At 43.3% G+C, this 16,545-nt stretch overlaps 1 protein-coding gene and 2 long non-coding RNA genes across 7 annotated transcripts; 2 read left to right on the top strand and 1 right to left on the bottom strand.

The window, feature by feature from the left end:
• The first annotated feature begins 158 nt into the window (after nucleotides 1-158).
• Nucleotides 159-5,632, top strand: LOC115497063 (uncharacterized). The gene is made up of 3 exons (XR_003962641.4): nucleotides 159-308; nucleotides 4,057-4,287; nucleotides 4,857-5,632. It is a non-coding gene; the product is annotated as an uncharacterized lncRNA (long non-coding RNA).
• On the bottom strand, nucleotides 1,105-7,064 carry LOC115497064 (uncharacterized). The gene is made up of 2 exons (XR_003962644.4): nucleotides 6,961-7,064; nucleotides 1,105-2,625 (listed from the first exon to the last, which is right to left on the bottom strand). It is a non-coding gene; the product is annotated as an uncharacterized lncRNA (long non-coding RNA).
• A 20-nt stretch (nucleotides 7,065-7,084) lies between these two features.
• On the top strand, nucleotides 7,085-16,046 carry NME5 (NME/NM23 family member 5). 5 transcript variants are annotated; one of them, XM_030283845.4, is made up of 7 exons: nucleotides 7,085-7,215; nucleotides 8,255-8,290; nucleotides 8,393-8,559; nucleotides 10,326-10,531; nucleotides 10,916-11,016; nucleotides 12,020-12,138; nucleotides 14,393-16,046. In XM_030283845.4, the coding sequence occupies exons 3-7, from the start codon at nucleotides 8,431-8,433 to the stop codon at nucleotides 14,462-14,464; spliced, it is 627 nt and encodes a 208-aa protein (XP_030139705.3). In that variant the 5' UTR covers nucleotides 7,085-7,215; nucleotides 8,255-8,290; nucleotides 8,393-8,430; the 3' UTR covers nucleotides 14,465-16,046. The 5 variants fall into 5 exon arrangements, with proteins under 5 accessions (XP_030139705.3, XP_030139706.3, XP_072791395.1 ...); XM_030283846.4 differs by lacking the exon at nucleotides 8,255-8,290 and having other exon boundaries at nucleotides 7,096-7,215; XM_072935294.1 differs by lacking the exon at nucleotides 8,255-8,290 and having other exon boundaries at nucleotides 7,097-7,219.
• Nucleotides 16,047-16,545: the final 499 nt, after the last annotated feature.

Here is a 16,545-nt window from a genome sequence, read left to right as displayed (position 1 = left end):
TTGGCTGCCCTGCCGGGGTGGGCGGGGCCACGCGGGGAGAGGCGGGCGAGGCGGGACCGGGAGCTGCCGGCGGGGCCGGGCGGGATCGGCAGCGGGAACGGGAACGGGAACGGGATCGGGATCGGGATCGGGAACGGGAACGGGAACGAGGCCGGGGCCGGGGCCGGGATCGGGATCGGGCCGCGCTCCGCTCCCAGCGCGGTCTGTGGCCCGGTCCCGCCCGGGAGCGTTGCGCTTCCCTTGGAGCGCCGCCCTGGTTCAGCTCGAGGTGCGCTGCGGGCGCTGAGTCAGTTACTCCAGGACCAGAGGTTTGCTTAATGTTTCCAGCTCTGCTGGTTTTGCAACCGACAGGGGCCAGAGTTTGTTGTTTTAAAACTTAGATTTGGATATTACATAACTCGGGGCTGGAGCGCCGAGCACGTGCCCGGGCCTTAATTCCTTTTGCCCAAGGATATGTCAGCCTGGCTGGCAAAGTTGTGGGTGAGGAGCCCAGAAGAGAACTGCTCCCTGTAACCAGTTGTACGGTGTACAGCTCCTAATGTCCTATTTGTCCATGCCAAAGGGGCAGATTTTGCCTTCTAGATTACACGTAAAGTTTACACATCTCTAAATAAAACTGAAAGTTAAGCCCTTTGCTTGTGGGCAAAAAGTAACAATTATTACCTAACTCACTGCAGTAATGAGTGCGCACGTTAATGCTCCACCCTCTGTCAAATACCGCTTGTGGTTCAACTTTAATCTGCTGTTAATACTCAGGAGTGCCCACAGCCACTTGTGAGTAGAAACAGTGGAGAAACATTTTAAATTACCTGGTCTGGATAATGAACTGTCCTTCAACTGAGCTGCTTTTAGAACTGTTTTTATCCTAAATACAGTAGATCAGAATTCATCCTTAGGGATGCCTGTCTCAGCACAGGCTACTGACAGGGGAGGGTATGCTATACACAAACTCTCAACCACAATTTTAGGCTGAACTTCGTAAGAAAAGCGTTCTTTGAAGTCAGGGCAGTAAAGATAGTAGAGACAGCAAGGCTTGAAAGTTGTAATGTCCTCAGGACAGCTTGTAGATGTTGGCTGATAGAGATGCTTGTCTTTATGAGAATACATTTTTATATTGTTTTATTGTATTGAACTTTTAATAGAATGTTAGAAGCAAATTATTTTTTATAAGATATCATAATTTATACCATGTCAGAGGAGCTTACCCCACATCTAGCAAGGGGGCTTCTTGTGATTTTTCAAGCAGCTTTGGCTTAGATTTTAAACCTCTCTGGTCTGTACCAAAAAGATGTGGTTTGTGATTACAACCATCTGTCTGTCAGCTAAGTCATTCCCTTACTGATAGCCTAGTGGGAAAATACCACACCTTTGTTTAAGTCACAGGGAGGCAAGGCCACGCTGAGGCTTGCATGGCTGAAGTGGTGAATGCCACTGCCCTGGTTCCCTGTCCACCTTGTTTTTGCAGCCTTTTGTGTGTGCAGCTGTGGCAGGTGATTGCGGAAATAGATCTGTGCTGAAGTTACAAGTTTACAGAGCAGAACCTGAGAGTAAAATGAAATTTGCAGCAATTTGCATGGGTCTGTCAGGCTCAGCTGACGGACGTAACCTGAATGCTCTGGATTATATATTTATAACTTCATTTTCTTGCAAGATTCACTGCCCATAACATCTGCTTTTCATCGAGTCTTGCAAAGAACATGAATGTCATCTCATTAGCACTTCTACATACATTTCCCTTTCCTTTCTCTTCTCTTTTTATTTCTCCAGTTCTGTTTTTTGCTTTGCTGAACCTGTCTCATCCTTCCCTACCACTGGCACTTTGTCAAGTGTTTTCCTGTTTCTGACTAACAGTGCTTTCTTTGAAGCCATGCTCATTTCCAGCTGCCCATTTCTCCTGGTCAGTCCCTCTCAATCTCCCACCCTGGCAATTCCAAGCAGCAGGCCCCAGCTGGCAGGGCTCTCTGTGATTCCCAGTTGCCCCATGTTAATGGCTGTTTGATTAAACCTTTTGTGTCATATCCAAGAACAGGATAACCATGTGGCTGTAGACTGGCTAAGGAGTCTGGTTTGAGAACTGTGACTGGCCCAACTAACAAAGTCATTCTTTACACATCTAGACATCAAGGACTGAGAAATTTGAGAATATGGGTCATTGTGATTATTTTTTGTCTCACCAGGCCCCATCATGCCACAGGTAATTTTAAAGAATTTCTCTGGGCTGTGACTTTGGTTTTGGTCTTGCTTTCACTCCCCACTCAAAGCCTGTGGTTAATCAAAGAAAAGTACACACATACCTTCTTGGGAGGCAATTCTCCCTATATGATACATTTAGTGCTGAGAAAAAAAAAAAAACAACAAACTATCATTGCCATTTTTTAATACTGTAATTGCTGTGTTTACTCATGGTGTTGACTGAAATTCCACTGAATTTTACTTGCATATGGGGCTTCTCATGTTGGGTCCAATTCTGCTGTTCTATCAAACTTGCAGTTTATGCCAAGCCCTGCCCTTGCTGTCTGTTCATAGGAGTTTTGTCACATACCTGTATTTATTACCACCTTCTTTTTCTTGGTTACCCTCCATTTCCTCATTATTTCCCATCTGTTGATTTTTCTATCTTCACTTCTAAAAAGAACAAAAAAAAAAAGAGAACCAACACATAATCCACTCTCTTAAAACTTGGTGTAATTTTCTATTTCCCATATCCTATGCCTGTCTTGTCTAAGTTGATTGTAAGCATCTCAAGTCACAGACTGCCTTATCTATACCAAATACCACGTTATAGGAAACTTTTGTCTGAGTTAGTCTTTATGCACAGCATAAGTGAATACATTTTATTAATAATAATAACAACTATGCAATTATTCCCATATATTTTAATCATGGGACTGAATGTAATGGCTCAGAAGAAGTATGGCAAAAAGGATTCTTTATGCTACATGGAATTAAGGTGAATAGAAGATGTCTTTAAGTAGGCATGACAATATATCTTTAAAAATGCCTTATTTAATCAATTGCCTCTTTTAATTTGTTAGATAAAAGATTTTTATTGGTTTATTCATACATTCATTTCTTCATTGTGGTAGGATCACAGTGACTACTTATCTCTGAGCTTGGTGGCCTCAGGGATAATCCAAGGAAGCATTATGTTAAACATTGTCTAGAACAATGAAGCAGCAAACACATGCAAGTGTTTCTGCTCCAAAGTTTAGGTGAAAGCCTGATATCTATATGCAGTATTTATATAGGATGTCTTTATCTAGATGAGAAGGAAATAAGTTGTCAGCCCCAACCTCTACAGGTGTTCAACAGGAGCTCATCCTGAGCAACAAGGTGGGATAAAGCAGGAAGGTGTTTATCTGCAAGGGCAGTAGAGGAATTCGGTTGTAGGCTGTCAGGAAACAGGAGATGTCTTCACCGAGAAACAAAAGGAGCATGGGGATGTTGAGCTGTGAGCATGGAGGGAAGGGAGAGGAGTGAAGGACAGTGCTCACCAGTGCTCCTGCAGAAAAATGAAAGAAACACAAGGGAAGAAGGGGCTGATGAGCCAAGATGAAACAGTGACTGCAGAAGTGAAAAGTGAGAAAAACCACAAAAACTAAGCTGAGACATGAGCTAGATATGCTAAATGTGACTGAAGGGCCAACAAGAGATTGGTTTAAGATGGACAGAGAAACTTTCAGATAAGAGGAAGCAAAACCAAGTTTGAAGGGGATTTAGGGTAGATCCCAACAAGAGACAAAGAGACGTGACTGGAAGAACCTGTGAGGTGACAAGAGGCACTTAATCCAAAGGCACTTTTTTTTTTTTTTTTAATGGTCAAAGAGACAAACCAATCTCTGTGGGTGCTAGGAATCAGAGCAGACTGAGTGACTAAAGCTGTGAACAAACGAAGGAGCAAGTGTTGGGAAGATCAGGAAACAAAATGGGGTGAAGTTATCAGGGCAAGTGATGGAGTTACAGAAGACATGTTGATAAGCTTTTTGTTACTGCCACTTAGAGACTTGTAGACAGAGGAAGCATGAAGAGAATATTTTATCACTTTTATCTTTACAGAAAATGGTGAGATAACAAGTAGAGGAAAACAGACAGGAAGGCTTGACAAGGGTTAAGCAGCAGCAATGAAATTTTTACAAGCATTCAGATGAGCTGCAAGAAGGGGAATTGTTTAGTTGTGAGAAGGCAGAAATGGAGGAGAGAGCAGGCATGTGGGAGAGGAAGTTGCCTTGATCACAGGATTTCCGTCACTCTGCACAAGAGCACGCATGGGTGGAGCAAGCAGTGAAGGTAAGCTGGTGCTGTGGGTAGGTATGACAGTTCATCATGAAAAGAAATAAAGGAAAGAGAGGCCATGGTGGGTGAAAGTTATATATGTGGTAAGTGTATAGTTAGAACATTGCTACTAGGGCAAACACATTTTTCTCTACTTAACATCAAAATGCAAACAAAGCTAAAAGATGTGCAAGCTTCATTTTTAATCCGTTTTACTAGTTGGTATTCTTTAGCTTTTCTTCACTTATTTTCATTCTGTATTTCTTTCTTTCCTTTTTAACAGTCTGCAAGATATTAGCTTTTGCACCTTCTTGCACTATCAGAGGACAAAGCTCTGAAATAATATTTTTCCTTAAAATGTTACTTATCTGGTGTTGGTGGGATGTAAATGCACCTGCAGCCACAGTCTTTAGGTGGTATATTCCATACCAGCTAAAAATAAGTGAGACAACTAAGGCTTGTTAAACCGCTTAACAGATAAGATACAGCAGCCAGGCTATGCCCTGAGAAGTGTTCAGAACCACAGTGGTTCATTGCATTGTAATTATCATTTTCCTTTTTTGTTTTGTTTCTTTTCCTAAAAGCACATCCCTGGCCTACAGAAGTTACAGAAGATGCTTCAGACCAGCATTTTAGTTATCGGAAATATTATTTCAAGCTCTGTAAAAACAATAAACATAATGATAGTAACACGTTGTTTTAAGGTCAGGTTTATGCAATCCAAGGCTTTAGAATAAACCTTTGAGATTCTACTACTGTTGAACGGCTTTAGGGAGCACATAATGTTATTTTCTCTTAACATGTGGGGCCACTTTAAATTTGTGCTTCTGCATTATTAAACCTTCGTGGGAAGTGCAGCAGGAGGAAACCCGGGCAATTGGCTGCAGCTCCAGATGCAGCCGCTCGCTCATTGGAGAGAGGAGGATTCTCCCCGCACTAAAATTAGACCATCTCCGCCCTCCAGAAATGCTTCTGGAAACAGCGAGCGCAGGAATTGTGCCACAGCCCGAGGAGCCGCGGTGGCAGCGAGCTGTGCAGGGCCCTGCTCCCAAACTGCAGCCTCGGGCTGCGCTGGAAGGTGCTTTGGGGGGCTGGAAAAAAAATGCACACAATAAACTGCAAGAGATTCATGTTAACAGTGAAACACGGATATTAAATTCAACATTACTTATGTAATAATAATTCTGAAGTGTTCATGCGGGCAGAGGAACCCTTTGAACTGCTAAATTTAAGCAAGGGCTGTCAGACTTGTGCTCATTGACTTTGAAAAGATATGACTTCCTGAATTAACTCTGAAATAAAAAACTGGTGGACTCTTTCTATCAGCATTTCTTAAAAAATAAAACATGTTTATCCATTATCTCTGTGAAGTTGCAGTGTTTACAATGCCTTCAAATGAAATATTGGATAACGTTAAAGAAACAAATGCCATGTGCCCATGTTGGTGAAGGAAAGCCTGTATCTGAATTTGTCTTGTGCACTTGGAACCTTTATTTTTCAAGGTTATGAATAACAATGTCAATCTTTGGTTTTTAAATATATTTCAAGTTGGTTGCAAGGAAATACCTGCATATATTTAGTTCTTGATTCTATATTTGTATTATTCACATTACTCATGAAAAAGATTAGGGCAAAATGGGCTTTTCTTACACTAAAACCAGCTTTTGCTGTAAATTTGCTATTTCCTCACCTAACCATGGCACACAGTGTCAGCACCTCCGGCTCTAAATCCTAGCGGATTTTTTGTCTTTTCTCCTTTGCTTCTACTTTCAGTCTGATACCATTAAAACTTAAAGCCTGTACCCCTGTGTTTTCTCTCTATCCCTTTGTCAGTGTCACCTGAAGGGTATTTTTAGTGCGATGTCCATTTTTGGCTGAACTCAGCCGCGAGCCCCAGGTGTTCCTGCACCTCTATCCCAGGGTTGTATGAGAGCAGTGAGGAGAGGGGACGAGGCGCAGGCAGAGCGAGGAGCAGGGCGGCGGAGCCGGGCCGGGTTATCGGGGCCGCTCCCGGCCCACGCCCCGATAGCGCGGGGCCAGCTGGCCCGGCTCCACCGGAGCGCCGGTAAACAAGGACGGGAGTGCCCCGGGGCCCCGCGCCCCGGCTGCCCGGCCGCTGGGCTCACGCTGGGCGGGCAGCGGCTGCTGGGCAGCCGGTTCCTGCGAGAGCCGGGGAAATAGGGGATGCACAGCGAGCAAACGCACTGGCACCACGGGGGTAAAATCGCGGGGAAATCCCCAGAGACTGCGGCTCCCCAGCTCTGCTTAATGCCCAGCTGGTGTGGTTTAGTGCACAGAACGGTGAAGGTTTCCTATGCGTTACACCTTTATGTCTGAAATGTGGAGAAGCACCGGCAGCCGCCGCAATTGTCTCGCAGTGCCGAGAAGCACCATTAACTTTAGCATTAGAATTGGGGGCAATGCTGGGAGCTCCCGCCCGCCGCCGCTGCTGAGGCGCGCCCACAGGAAACCCCCCCACACACGCTGATAAATGACCTGGAACGCCTGATGTCTTTTCCTTTCTTTTTTTACCCGCCAATAAATCGCGCTACGTCGCTTCATGCGTTTGCTGTGAGCGCGTGGCTCCCTCAGCAGCCCTGAGCGTGAGGCGAAGCCGACATAAAGCTTTTATTGGCAGGGAGGAATGAGATTTTTGAGATCACGCCACTCCGCCCTTTACTCCCGCACCTCACGCAGAGCCCATCCCGGGGTAGCCGCGGTGTCTCTCCGTTGTGTGCGCGGTGCCCGCGGCGGTGCCGGGCCGTGAGCCCCGCTCCGCCTCCGCCGCCATCACCGCGCCGCTCCCGGCCGCCATCTTCGTCCCGCCCCGCCGAGGCCCGCGGGCGCCATCTTGTGCCGGGGCCGGCCCCGCCATCGCCCGGCAACGGCGGCGGCTGGCGGAGCCCCGGAGCCCGGCATAGCCAGGCCTGGCCGGGCCCCAAGGCAGGTGGATTTGGGGGGCTGCCTGCAAGCCGCCTTTGCAGCGGGGAGCAGGTTTTTGCAGGCAGGAAGGCTGTGCGTGTCTGGGTCTGGTGCAGGGCGGATGGAGGGAGCCGGGGCTGGGGGCGTGGGGACGGGGCGGGCAGCGGGCGAGGGAAGGGCCGCAGGTGCCATTGCGCGCCGCTCTCAGGCTCCGTCAGCATCGCCGCAGCAGCCTGCGCTCGCAGTTCTCTCTAAAAGGTTGCGAGAGATGAGGGTGTTTAGCCTGGAGAAGAGAAGGTTCCATGGAGACCTTCGACCCGCTCCCAGTGCCTAAAGGGGCTCCAAATGAGATGGAGAGGGACTTGAGACAAGGACAGGGAGAGGCGGGAACAGAGGGAATGGCTGACAAAGGGCAGGGTTAGATGGGATGCTATGGGAGGCAATTCTTGGCTGTGAGGGTGGTGAGACCCTGGCACAAGCTGTCCAGTGAGGCTGTGGCTGTCCCTGGATCCCTGGAAGTGTTCAAGGCCAGGTTGGATGGGGCTTGGAGCAGCCTGGCATAGTGGAAAGTGTCCCTGGCCATGGCAGGATGGACGTGGTCTTTAGGGTCGCTCTAGACCCAATCTATTCAGTGATGAAAAGGTTACAAATGGACACAGGTCTGTCAGAAACGCCCTCGCTGGTTCCACCACTCAAAACACAATTCTGTGCTTTCAGCTTGCCAGTGCATCTGCTCAGTCAGGAAACTGGCATGTTGTCTGGAACCCATATATATAGGAATTAAATAACCATTGAGAAATTACCCTGAGGCTTACGGTGGACCAGCTCCAAGTCATTAATCCCACCCACAGTCCTTGTGTGAGGATACAGATTTGGGGTGTGAAGGGACCCATGGTGGATGGTGGATGGTGGGTGGGGGAACACAGGGAGCCCACATCAGGATGGGTGATAATGCCTTTCTCTCCACATACGTTGTCCAACTTAGTGAATAACAACATTAAATTTTGGCCTTATTTTCCACATAATGCCACTGCACTGAAAATGGGAATGTGAACTACAGAGTGCTAACAAGTGCAGAGAACACTGTTTTTTTGAGGTGGGTGTGACCCTCTCTGTTCTTGGGGTTACATGGTGAGTGTCACTGTAGGTGACTGTGCAGTAGACGTATTCCAAATGTCATGTACTGGTGTCATTGCAGTTCAAAAGGGGCAAGTGAATGATAGTTTAACAGCCAGGATGGAGGTGTTAATGCCTGAACCTCAGATTTATGTGGAAAGAACTCTGGCTATCATCAAACCAGATGTCATTGATAAAGAAGAAGAAATAGAAGATCTCATTCTCCTATCAGGATTCCACATCATTCAGGTAACAGGCTGTGCTCCAGAGAAAATATCTGTAGTTTATAAGTCAGGAAAATATTTAACTTCTAGCAATCAAGCCAGTAACTAAAAGCTTGTGTGTCCAAAAATTGATTCATGTTCTTCATGTCATTAAACATTGCTGCCAGATTCTGTAAGGAGATGATTTTTAGTGCATGGGATGGAACAGAGCTGATCAACTATTTGCTGACCACAGGAAAACACAGACTTTATTAATAAACTCAGATTTAGCAAATGTATCGAGCAGATGTGTGAACTTTCCAAGGCAACTCTTTGGAGAGTGTGTCATTCAGATCTAACAAGATTTTGTGCAGTGTGCAAGTGGATATTAGAGAATTAATTGAATTCGAATATCTGGCCAGTTGCAGCTTAATTAATTTTTTGTTTCCATTGTTTTTAGAGTAAATATAATTATGATTATTTAAATCAGTTTATGAATATTTAAATTGCGCTGCCGGGCGGCCGCTGGGGGGCGCTGCGCCCTCGCGCTGTGGGCGGCAGGGGCCCCTCCCTCTCCTCCCCGCAATGTCTTGTTTTGTTTTGTGTTTTTCATTTCCTCCCTAACCTTTCCGGTTGTTTTATTTATTTGTATTTATTTATTTATTTGTTTATCTCTTGGAGCTACTCCAGAAGCGGTCATGAGGATGCTCCCTGGGCTGGAGCCCCCCTGCTCCGGAGGCAGGCTGGGAGAGCTGCATTTGTTCATCGTGTAGAAGAAAGGGCACCAGGGAGACCTGAGAGCCCCTTCCAGTGCCTGAAGGGGTTCCAGAGAACTGCATAGAAACTTTGGACAAGGCCATAGAGTGGCTGGACAAGGGAGAATGGCTTCCTACTGCCAGAGGGCAGGCTTAGATGGGATTTTAGGAAGAAATTTCACCATGAGGGTGGTGAGGCCCTGGCACAGGCTGCCCAGAGCACCTGTGGCAGTCCCATCCCTGGAAGTGCTCAAGGCCAGGTTTGGGGTTTGAGCAACCTGGTCTAGTGGAAGATGTCCCAGTCTGTGGTAAAGGGTTTGAAACAAGATGATTTTTAAGACGCCTTTCAATGTGAACCATTCCATGTTTCTCTTGATTCAATATGTATCAGCAGATGAAGCAAAATAGATTATTTATTTAATTAATTGCAGTATGTTAGTAGAGTCTACTGATGTCTGCAGTGACTTTTGACAGCAAAGTTATCAGGACTCTGAGTATATGGAACTCTCATGTTATACAAGTTTGAGCTCGAAAAATGCACTTTAAAATTTTTTTCTTGACTGTGGTTTCTGATAACTTCCCAAAGTTGTCCTGATCCTGGCCACCTGCAGGCTAGGCAGCTATTGGGAGAGTCACAAAGCACTGAAGGAAAAATAGAACAATTGCGTAATTAACAGTGTGGGCTGGAGAGAAACTTGTTTAAAAGTAGAACATTATGCTGTAGCAGCTGAGTAATAAAATGCTGCCCTTGTAATGCTCTTCACTTTTTGCTCTGTCATCTGGCAGTTAGAAGTTGCTGTAGTTTGCCTGTGCTAAAATCACATCTTACTCAAATGGGCTGTATTCTTAATTAACTTGGAAAACTTTTGCTCTTTGTTACTCTCTATCTAGAAGAGAATCTCATCTGAGTGAATCAGAGGAATTCCACAAGCTACTCTGTGTTCTGCACTTGAAGATACAACTGCAGGAGAGGACTCTATCCTGCCTTTAATGTTCTAACCTGTTTCAATGTAGCAAGCAAGTTTAATTTTTTTTTTTTGTCTTCTACATTTTATAGAAACGGAAGCTGCAGTTAAGCCCAGAGCAATGTAGCAACTTCTACGCAGAACAATTTGGGAAAGTGTTTTTTCCTAATTTAACAGCCTATATGAGTTCTGGTCCTATAGCTGCTATGGTTCTTGCTAGACATTGTGCAGTCTCATACTGGAAGGAATTGCTGGGACCATCCAACAGCCTAAGAGCTAGGATAACTCACCCTCACAGGTAACTCACTGAACTGGCCTTGGGAAAATCAGTAGGATTTTGTCATTGTTTTCATTGAGACCAGAATTCCTCCTTCTTTTTTTTTTTTTTTTTTTTTTTTCTTTTTTTAATTTGTTTGTTTGTACAGTGCAGACACAGGCTTCTTACCTCTTCAGTTTTGTGCAACAGCTTTTCACCATTGTTTTTTAGTGTGTAAAGGTCACCTATTTTATGGGGAATGCTGAGTGTATGAACATTAAGTTTTATGTAGCTACTTCTTATGTTTAAAACAAGCCAATGTCTTGTTAATTAGTCCATATCTATTGCTTTTCTGTGCTCTCAGTTTGCAGAGACTTGGAAGGGATTTGCAGTTGCCCTCCAAGCAGTTATTTCCCTTGTTTTCAGCTTAAGAGCACGCTATGGGACTGATGAGCTGAGGAATGGGCTCCACGGCAGTCTCAGCATCTCCTCAGCAGAGAAGGAAATTCGATTCATCTTTCCAGAAGGTAGAATGGTACAGTTGGCTCACTACCAGTCCTGGGGAGGATGGAGTTCTTCCCTGTCCTGCCCTGACTCCAGATACAACTGATTTAGGAGAGGTTGGGTTTGTTTGCTTTACAGGATTGTGGGTCTCTTTATGTATAAGCTGACATTTTCTGCTGTGAAAGGCTTACCAAAAATCTGTCTGAAGAACCAGTGCATTTGCAGAGATTGCTTCCACTTTTCAAACTCTGCTCTGGGAGCTGGAGCAGTCAAGGCTGGTAAAGGAGAAGAAATAGGAAGCTATTATACTCCAGCAAGTGCTTCTGGCACAGTCAGCCTTGGTTGACTTGAGAAGACTGACTTTTCTTGGATTCAGGCTGAGTAATTACTATTCGAAAGCAGCTGGATGCTCACATGACAGTGCAATTCCAAAGTTAAGTGCCTGAGAAAAGGGCCTTAGAACCTGGAAAGGCTGCAAGAGGATCTCTGGTTTGTAATGTAGCAGGATTTGCTTTTTGACAGAAAGATGCAAGTGAAACTGCTAGAAAAATTTGTCTCCTGATACTTTTTGTCAGCTGTATCAGTGCGTTTAATAAAAGATGTTGCAGTTCCTTATAAATCTTGCCCATTGTATTAACCATGTTTCTTCTCACCGTGCAAACAGAGCAAGACTAAAGGTGAGATTTTTAGGGTCTTCAGAAACCAGCTGGAAGAAGAAAGTGCTAAACATGGGATATACTGTTTCTCTTCTGCCCCAAATGCATCTTTACGGATTCAGGTTTTCCCCAGATGATCTGACTTCCTCCCTTTTCGTAATAGACTATCATCAGTGAAATTACCTCAGGGACATAGTAAAGAAGTTTAGGGAGTTTCTTTGCAGTTTGTTGTAGGAGAAGCTATAAAATCCATGATGTATTATTAACTTACTTAGGAAAAGAGCAGCTCATATATAAACAACCTTAGAAAGAATGTTGGGTTTAATCACTCTAGAGGCTGCTTTCTAATACCTGTGGTTCCTCCTTGCAGCAATCTTGGAGCCAGTTCCCACTGGACAAAGAGCTCGGGATTACCTGAACCTGTATGTGAAGCCCACGCTGCTGGCAGGGCTCACTGCCCTGTGCAAAGAGAAGCCAGCAGACCCCATGGTACGTGCAGTGTCCAGCACTGCTGGCAGCTCTGGGATGCTGTCACTTGCTGTTAGTGAAGTGCCTGCGCTGTTTTAGTTGTCAGCTGATGAGCTACTGTAACATTTATTTTCAACAAGTTGATTTGTTTGTTAGAGATGACACAAAGGTGTAAGTGCCTAAACAAAATCAGTTTTCTTACATCTGGAAAAACGTGGTTAATCTATCTTTGTGTTCTTAAAGTTCGAGTCATTTACACCAGTATTTATTTAAGCATGCAGATAATTAATCTGTGCAAGTTGCTCGCAGTTGTGGGTTTTACATCATTACTACATTTATAATTAACATTGCATTTTTCTAAAGGATACTTTTCAGAAAAAAAAAAGCCTTAATAATCACTTGAGGTGTTCCTATGAACTATGTGATATACATGAGGCCACGTTTAATGTATTTTGATTGTTCCAGCTTTGTACCTTGTTTACTTTATCTGTATGTCTGGCACTGTTACCATAGAAATCTAGGAATCAGATGAAGTCCATTCCTTTGCCCAAAGGCCAAACCAATTGTATCTATTCCTGACAAATGTGTGTCTGGCCTGTAGTTTAGCACTCCAAATGATGGAGAATCTACAGTCTCCCTTGGCAGTCTGTTTCAGTGCTTAATTATACTTGTTAAAAGCTTTCACTAAAAGATAGGCTAAATCTCCTGGCTCCAATTTTAAGCCCATTACCTTTTTTTTTCTCCTTTTACTATCCCCAAAAGACATTGGAGACAATGTATTTTTATTTTTTTTGCAGCAACCTATTGCATATTTGCATTTTCTTTCCCTTCAAGCTTCTCTTTACTATATTAAATACTGAGTTGGGGTTTTTTTGCTTGTCCCATCTTTCTAACTCTTTGTTTTGGCTTCCAGTTAATCTGCATTCTTAGCACAATTTTCTAGTCAATTATGAGGTATCAGTAACGTCTTTGAGACAATGCTTTCCTTGCTTGTAAGAAAGTTGTATGAAACAGTGTCAGTAGCTTTGCTAAAAACATTCTGTTTGCACCTTCTTTGTTGTCTATAATGTCAGAAGGAAAATAGTGTTGACTTGATACTGCTTCAGAAATAGATATTGCCTATTGTTTTTCAGTTTGTTTTCTGCTAGGTGGCTTACAGGGAGACTGTTGGAATGATTTTTTTCCAGTATCCTTTTCTTCTTTCCTCTCCTTTTGCAGATGGCATCAGAAAGTGTCTCAGACATACTTGCTGTCAGCACAGAGGTTGTCTCAGCCAGTTCCTTAAGCAATACAGGATAAATTTATTTGGTTCAAATGATTTGATTTTTTCTAAAGTAATTTTCCTAAGGGGATTTGTGTTTTGGGATATTTTGTTTGTTTGTTTTCCATTTCTGTCTTGGGTTCTTACTACTATGCTGTTATTGCTTTACCTGTCCTAGTGCTCTGCTTGGTTCTCCCTTTGCAAACCTTTTATACGTGGTAGTGGTAGTAAAAGCAGAGTGTTGCTTACCTTCCCTGTCTGCTGTTCTGTCAGCTCTTCACAGTGTGGTATGACGTTTGTTGTTCTCAGCATTCCAGAAACCAGTCCTCAACAGCCTTGTGAAGTAAATAAGGATGTGTTAAAAACTTTGCTTTACAAGTGGAAAAATCGAGGCAAAAGGTTAATTTGCCTAAGGCCAGGCAATGGCAGATGGAATTGGAACTTAAGGCATTCCTTCTCCCACATTCTCATTTAAGTACAAAATGCTGGAAAACTTAAAAGATTAATTTCAAAAGTAACCATGTTTGGGTTTTACTGTTTTAGGTACTGTAGGGTGATTTCAGTGCAGAAGGCTGGCACTCTTAATGAATGATTACTGGATGAACTATCTCCAAGTGTTGTCAGCAGTAATATTTAATTAAGCAGTTTCATGCATGTTGTGCAGCAGCATTCCAAAACAGAACTGGCTGAGTTATTTGGAGTATGGCTCAAATAGTCTTATACTTTCACAAAGATAAACATTGCCAGGACAAGTTGTCTTCTAAAGCTCATTGTGCATTGATCAAAAGCAGTATAAGCTGTAAGACTTAACAGAACATTTTTAAAAAACGGGTTATCTGCATGTCCATTTCTTTCTGAAAGGGCTTGGTTTTGCAGCGCAGTAGGAGAGTATCTGTAGCAGAGGTTTCAAATAATGCTTTCATATATAATAATGCTTTTATAATATTCTCATATGAACTTAACAGAAAGCAACAGAAAGCTGAAAACATTTGGATTTTGTTTTTTTGTTCACAGATTTGGCTTGCTGACTGGCTAATTGAACACAATCCTAATAAACCTAAGATACGATATTGCATCTCTCAGTAAGAGCGTCGGCGGTGAGAGCTTGCTGGAAACCATCTCACACATTCCAAGTTACAGATGTGTATTGTCATTTTTGGTGTGTCCTTTGACTGTATAACCAATGCTATCTAAAGTAAATGCATTTGTCATAACTGCTTTTGTCCTCATGGGATTAATAACCCTACACTTAACCAGGATGTCGTGGTTCTAATACCTTCTCTACTGGCAAAGTGAATGTAGAATTACACAATAAATTTATGTCACTGGGTGATTAGAAAAAGACAATGTTCTCAGTGGTTGTGACTTACTGCTATTGTCTACATTTTTCTTAGTTTGGCTGCGTGGGAGAACAAAATAATTTACGACAGTATGGATTCCCAAATGAAATCCACCTGTGCTTTGCAAAGCCAAGGGTTGTGTTTCAGCAATTTTTTAGCAGAAATTCAGTTACAAAGGGAGGTATTTGGATATAATGTAGAAAACAATTACTGGAGGCATATTAGCAACTTTGGAATTTTAATTGCTGATTACATCACCCAGCTAACGTTGTCCTTGAAGATGGTTCACTTAAGTCTGATGTATTTTGTCAGAATGTAATTTGAAGGACTTATTTGAAGGTACATTCAATGCACCTTTCCCATCTTGGTGGCAAAAGGCTCAGGGACTGTAAATAAGAAGAAGATGTATTTTAGTCAAGGAACTAAGGTTGTCTTCCAACATTTGTTTGCAATAAAGGTGCTTAATTGGAACAGCTCACCTTGATGTTTTCTGTGTTCTGCTCCTAAAGGTACACAAATTTCTGTTGTTTTTCTCAAACTTTCATGTGTTCAGTTGAAGAATTTCACGGGAGTGCTCATCCACAGGCAATGGGTTAATCCCATGCTATTGCCTTTTATGAAGTAACTAAACTGTTTTTTAGGGATGTGGGGCAATTTCATTTTCTTCAAAGAGCTGTACTTATGCTGTTAACTTCAAGCTTTGTATCTTATGGTTTGACTGGCTGTAATGAAGAAAACAGCATCATTTTCATAACTCTGAAATAAGAGTATGCTTGACTAATACTAAACAAACAAGCAATTTCATAATTTGTTTCATGAAAAAACTTGCTTCCCCATTTGAGTAATTATGAGAAACATAAGTCATTTTTCTGTAACATCAAACTTTGTTGATGTGGATTGTTTATCCTCTCAGTGGAACAAACCACTGTTGCCAGCCCAGATAATAAACATTTAGAAACTGCTTCCTACAGTACCAAGACCTAAAAATCTTGGGACTGCCAAGATAAGGAAAAAAAGGAAAGCTCAAACCCTCAAATAATGAAAAATAAAAGTATGAGGTGGTTAGAAATACAGTAAACAGATCTGTTTAAAACCAGTTTATTTTGCCTATAATTATTGTCCCCATATGTGTCTGATTGCTCTAATTAAAGGACAGTTGTGCTTTGTGGTTTCCTGTCAGCCAAATAAAAGAATACATTTTCTAAAAATGCCAGAAACTAAAATCCAGTGAATTCACAAGGCATTCCCCTGTATTTTGTTAGTTACTATGACATTTTCCTGCTTATTTTGATGTGCTACTGTTTGACAATAAATACATCCTTAATGTTCCTGCTGGAGTCTTCAGTTTTGTTTTTGTGCCAAAGCTGTGTTATGTTGGATGAGAGTAGGTGGGTCCTTACCCGGGGGGTGGGAGAAAGGACAAATGCAGCTGGTGCTGCAAATGTCACCTTTATCACCCACACAATACAGACTCTGTCATTCTGGTGTTCATCTATCAGGGAATTATTCTCTAATGGTGGAGGTAACGCCTTCAGTTGCTGACTGGTGTTTGCTTCCATTTTCCTAAGAGAAAGGTGGAAAGAGAGAAGTTGCCTTTTTCCCACGGGTGCCATCCTGACTCACTGTATCCCTGCACACAGGACAAGTATTGATCCAGCGAAGTCACAACTGGGATCCTGAGGAACCTGCATTAATCAGTGGGATGTGGGCAGAGGGTCAGTGCTGGGAATGTGGAGTGGCTGAGCAGCCTGATCCCGTGGGGGGAGCTGTGACACCACGAGAGAGGCTGTTGGGGCATGTGCTGCTACACTTCTTATGAACTTTAAG

This window comes from Taeniopygia guttata, chromosome 13 (genome assembly GCF_048771995.1).
Source record: "Taeniopygia guttata chromosome 13, bTaeGut7.mat, whole genome shotgun sequence".
Taxonomy (NCBI): domain Eukaryota; kingdom Metazoa; phylum Chordata; class Aves; order Passeriformes; family Estrildidae; genus Taeniopygia; species Taeniopygia guttata.
This window is presented reverse-complemented; position numbering and strand designations above follow the sequence as displayed.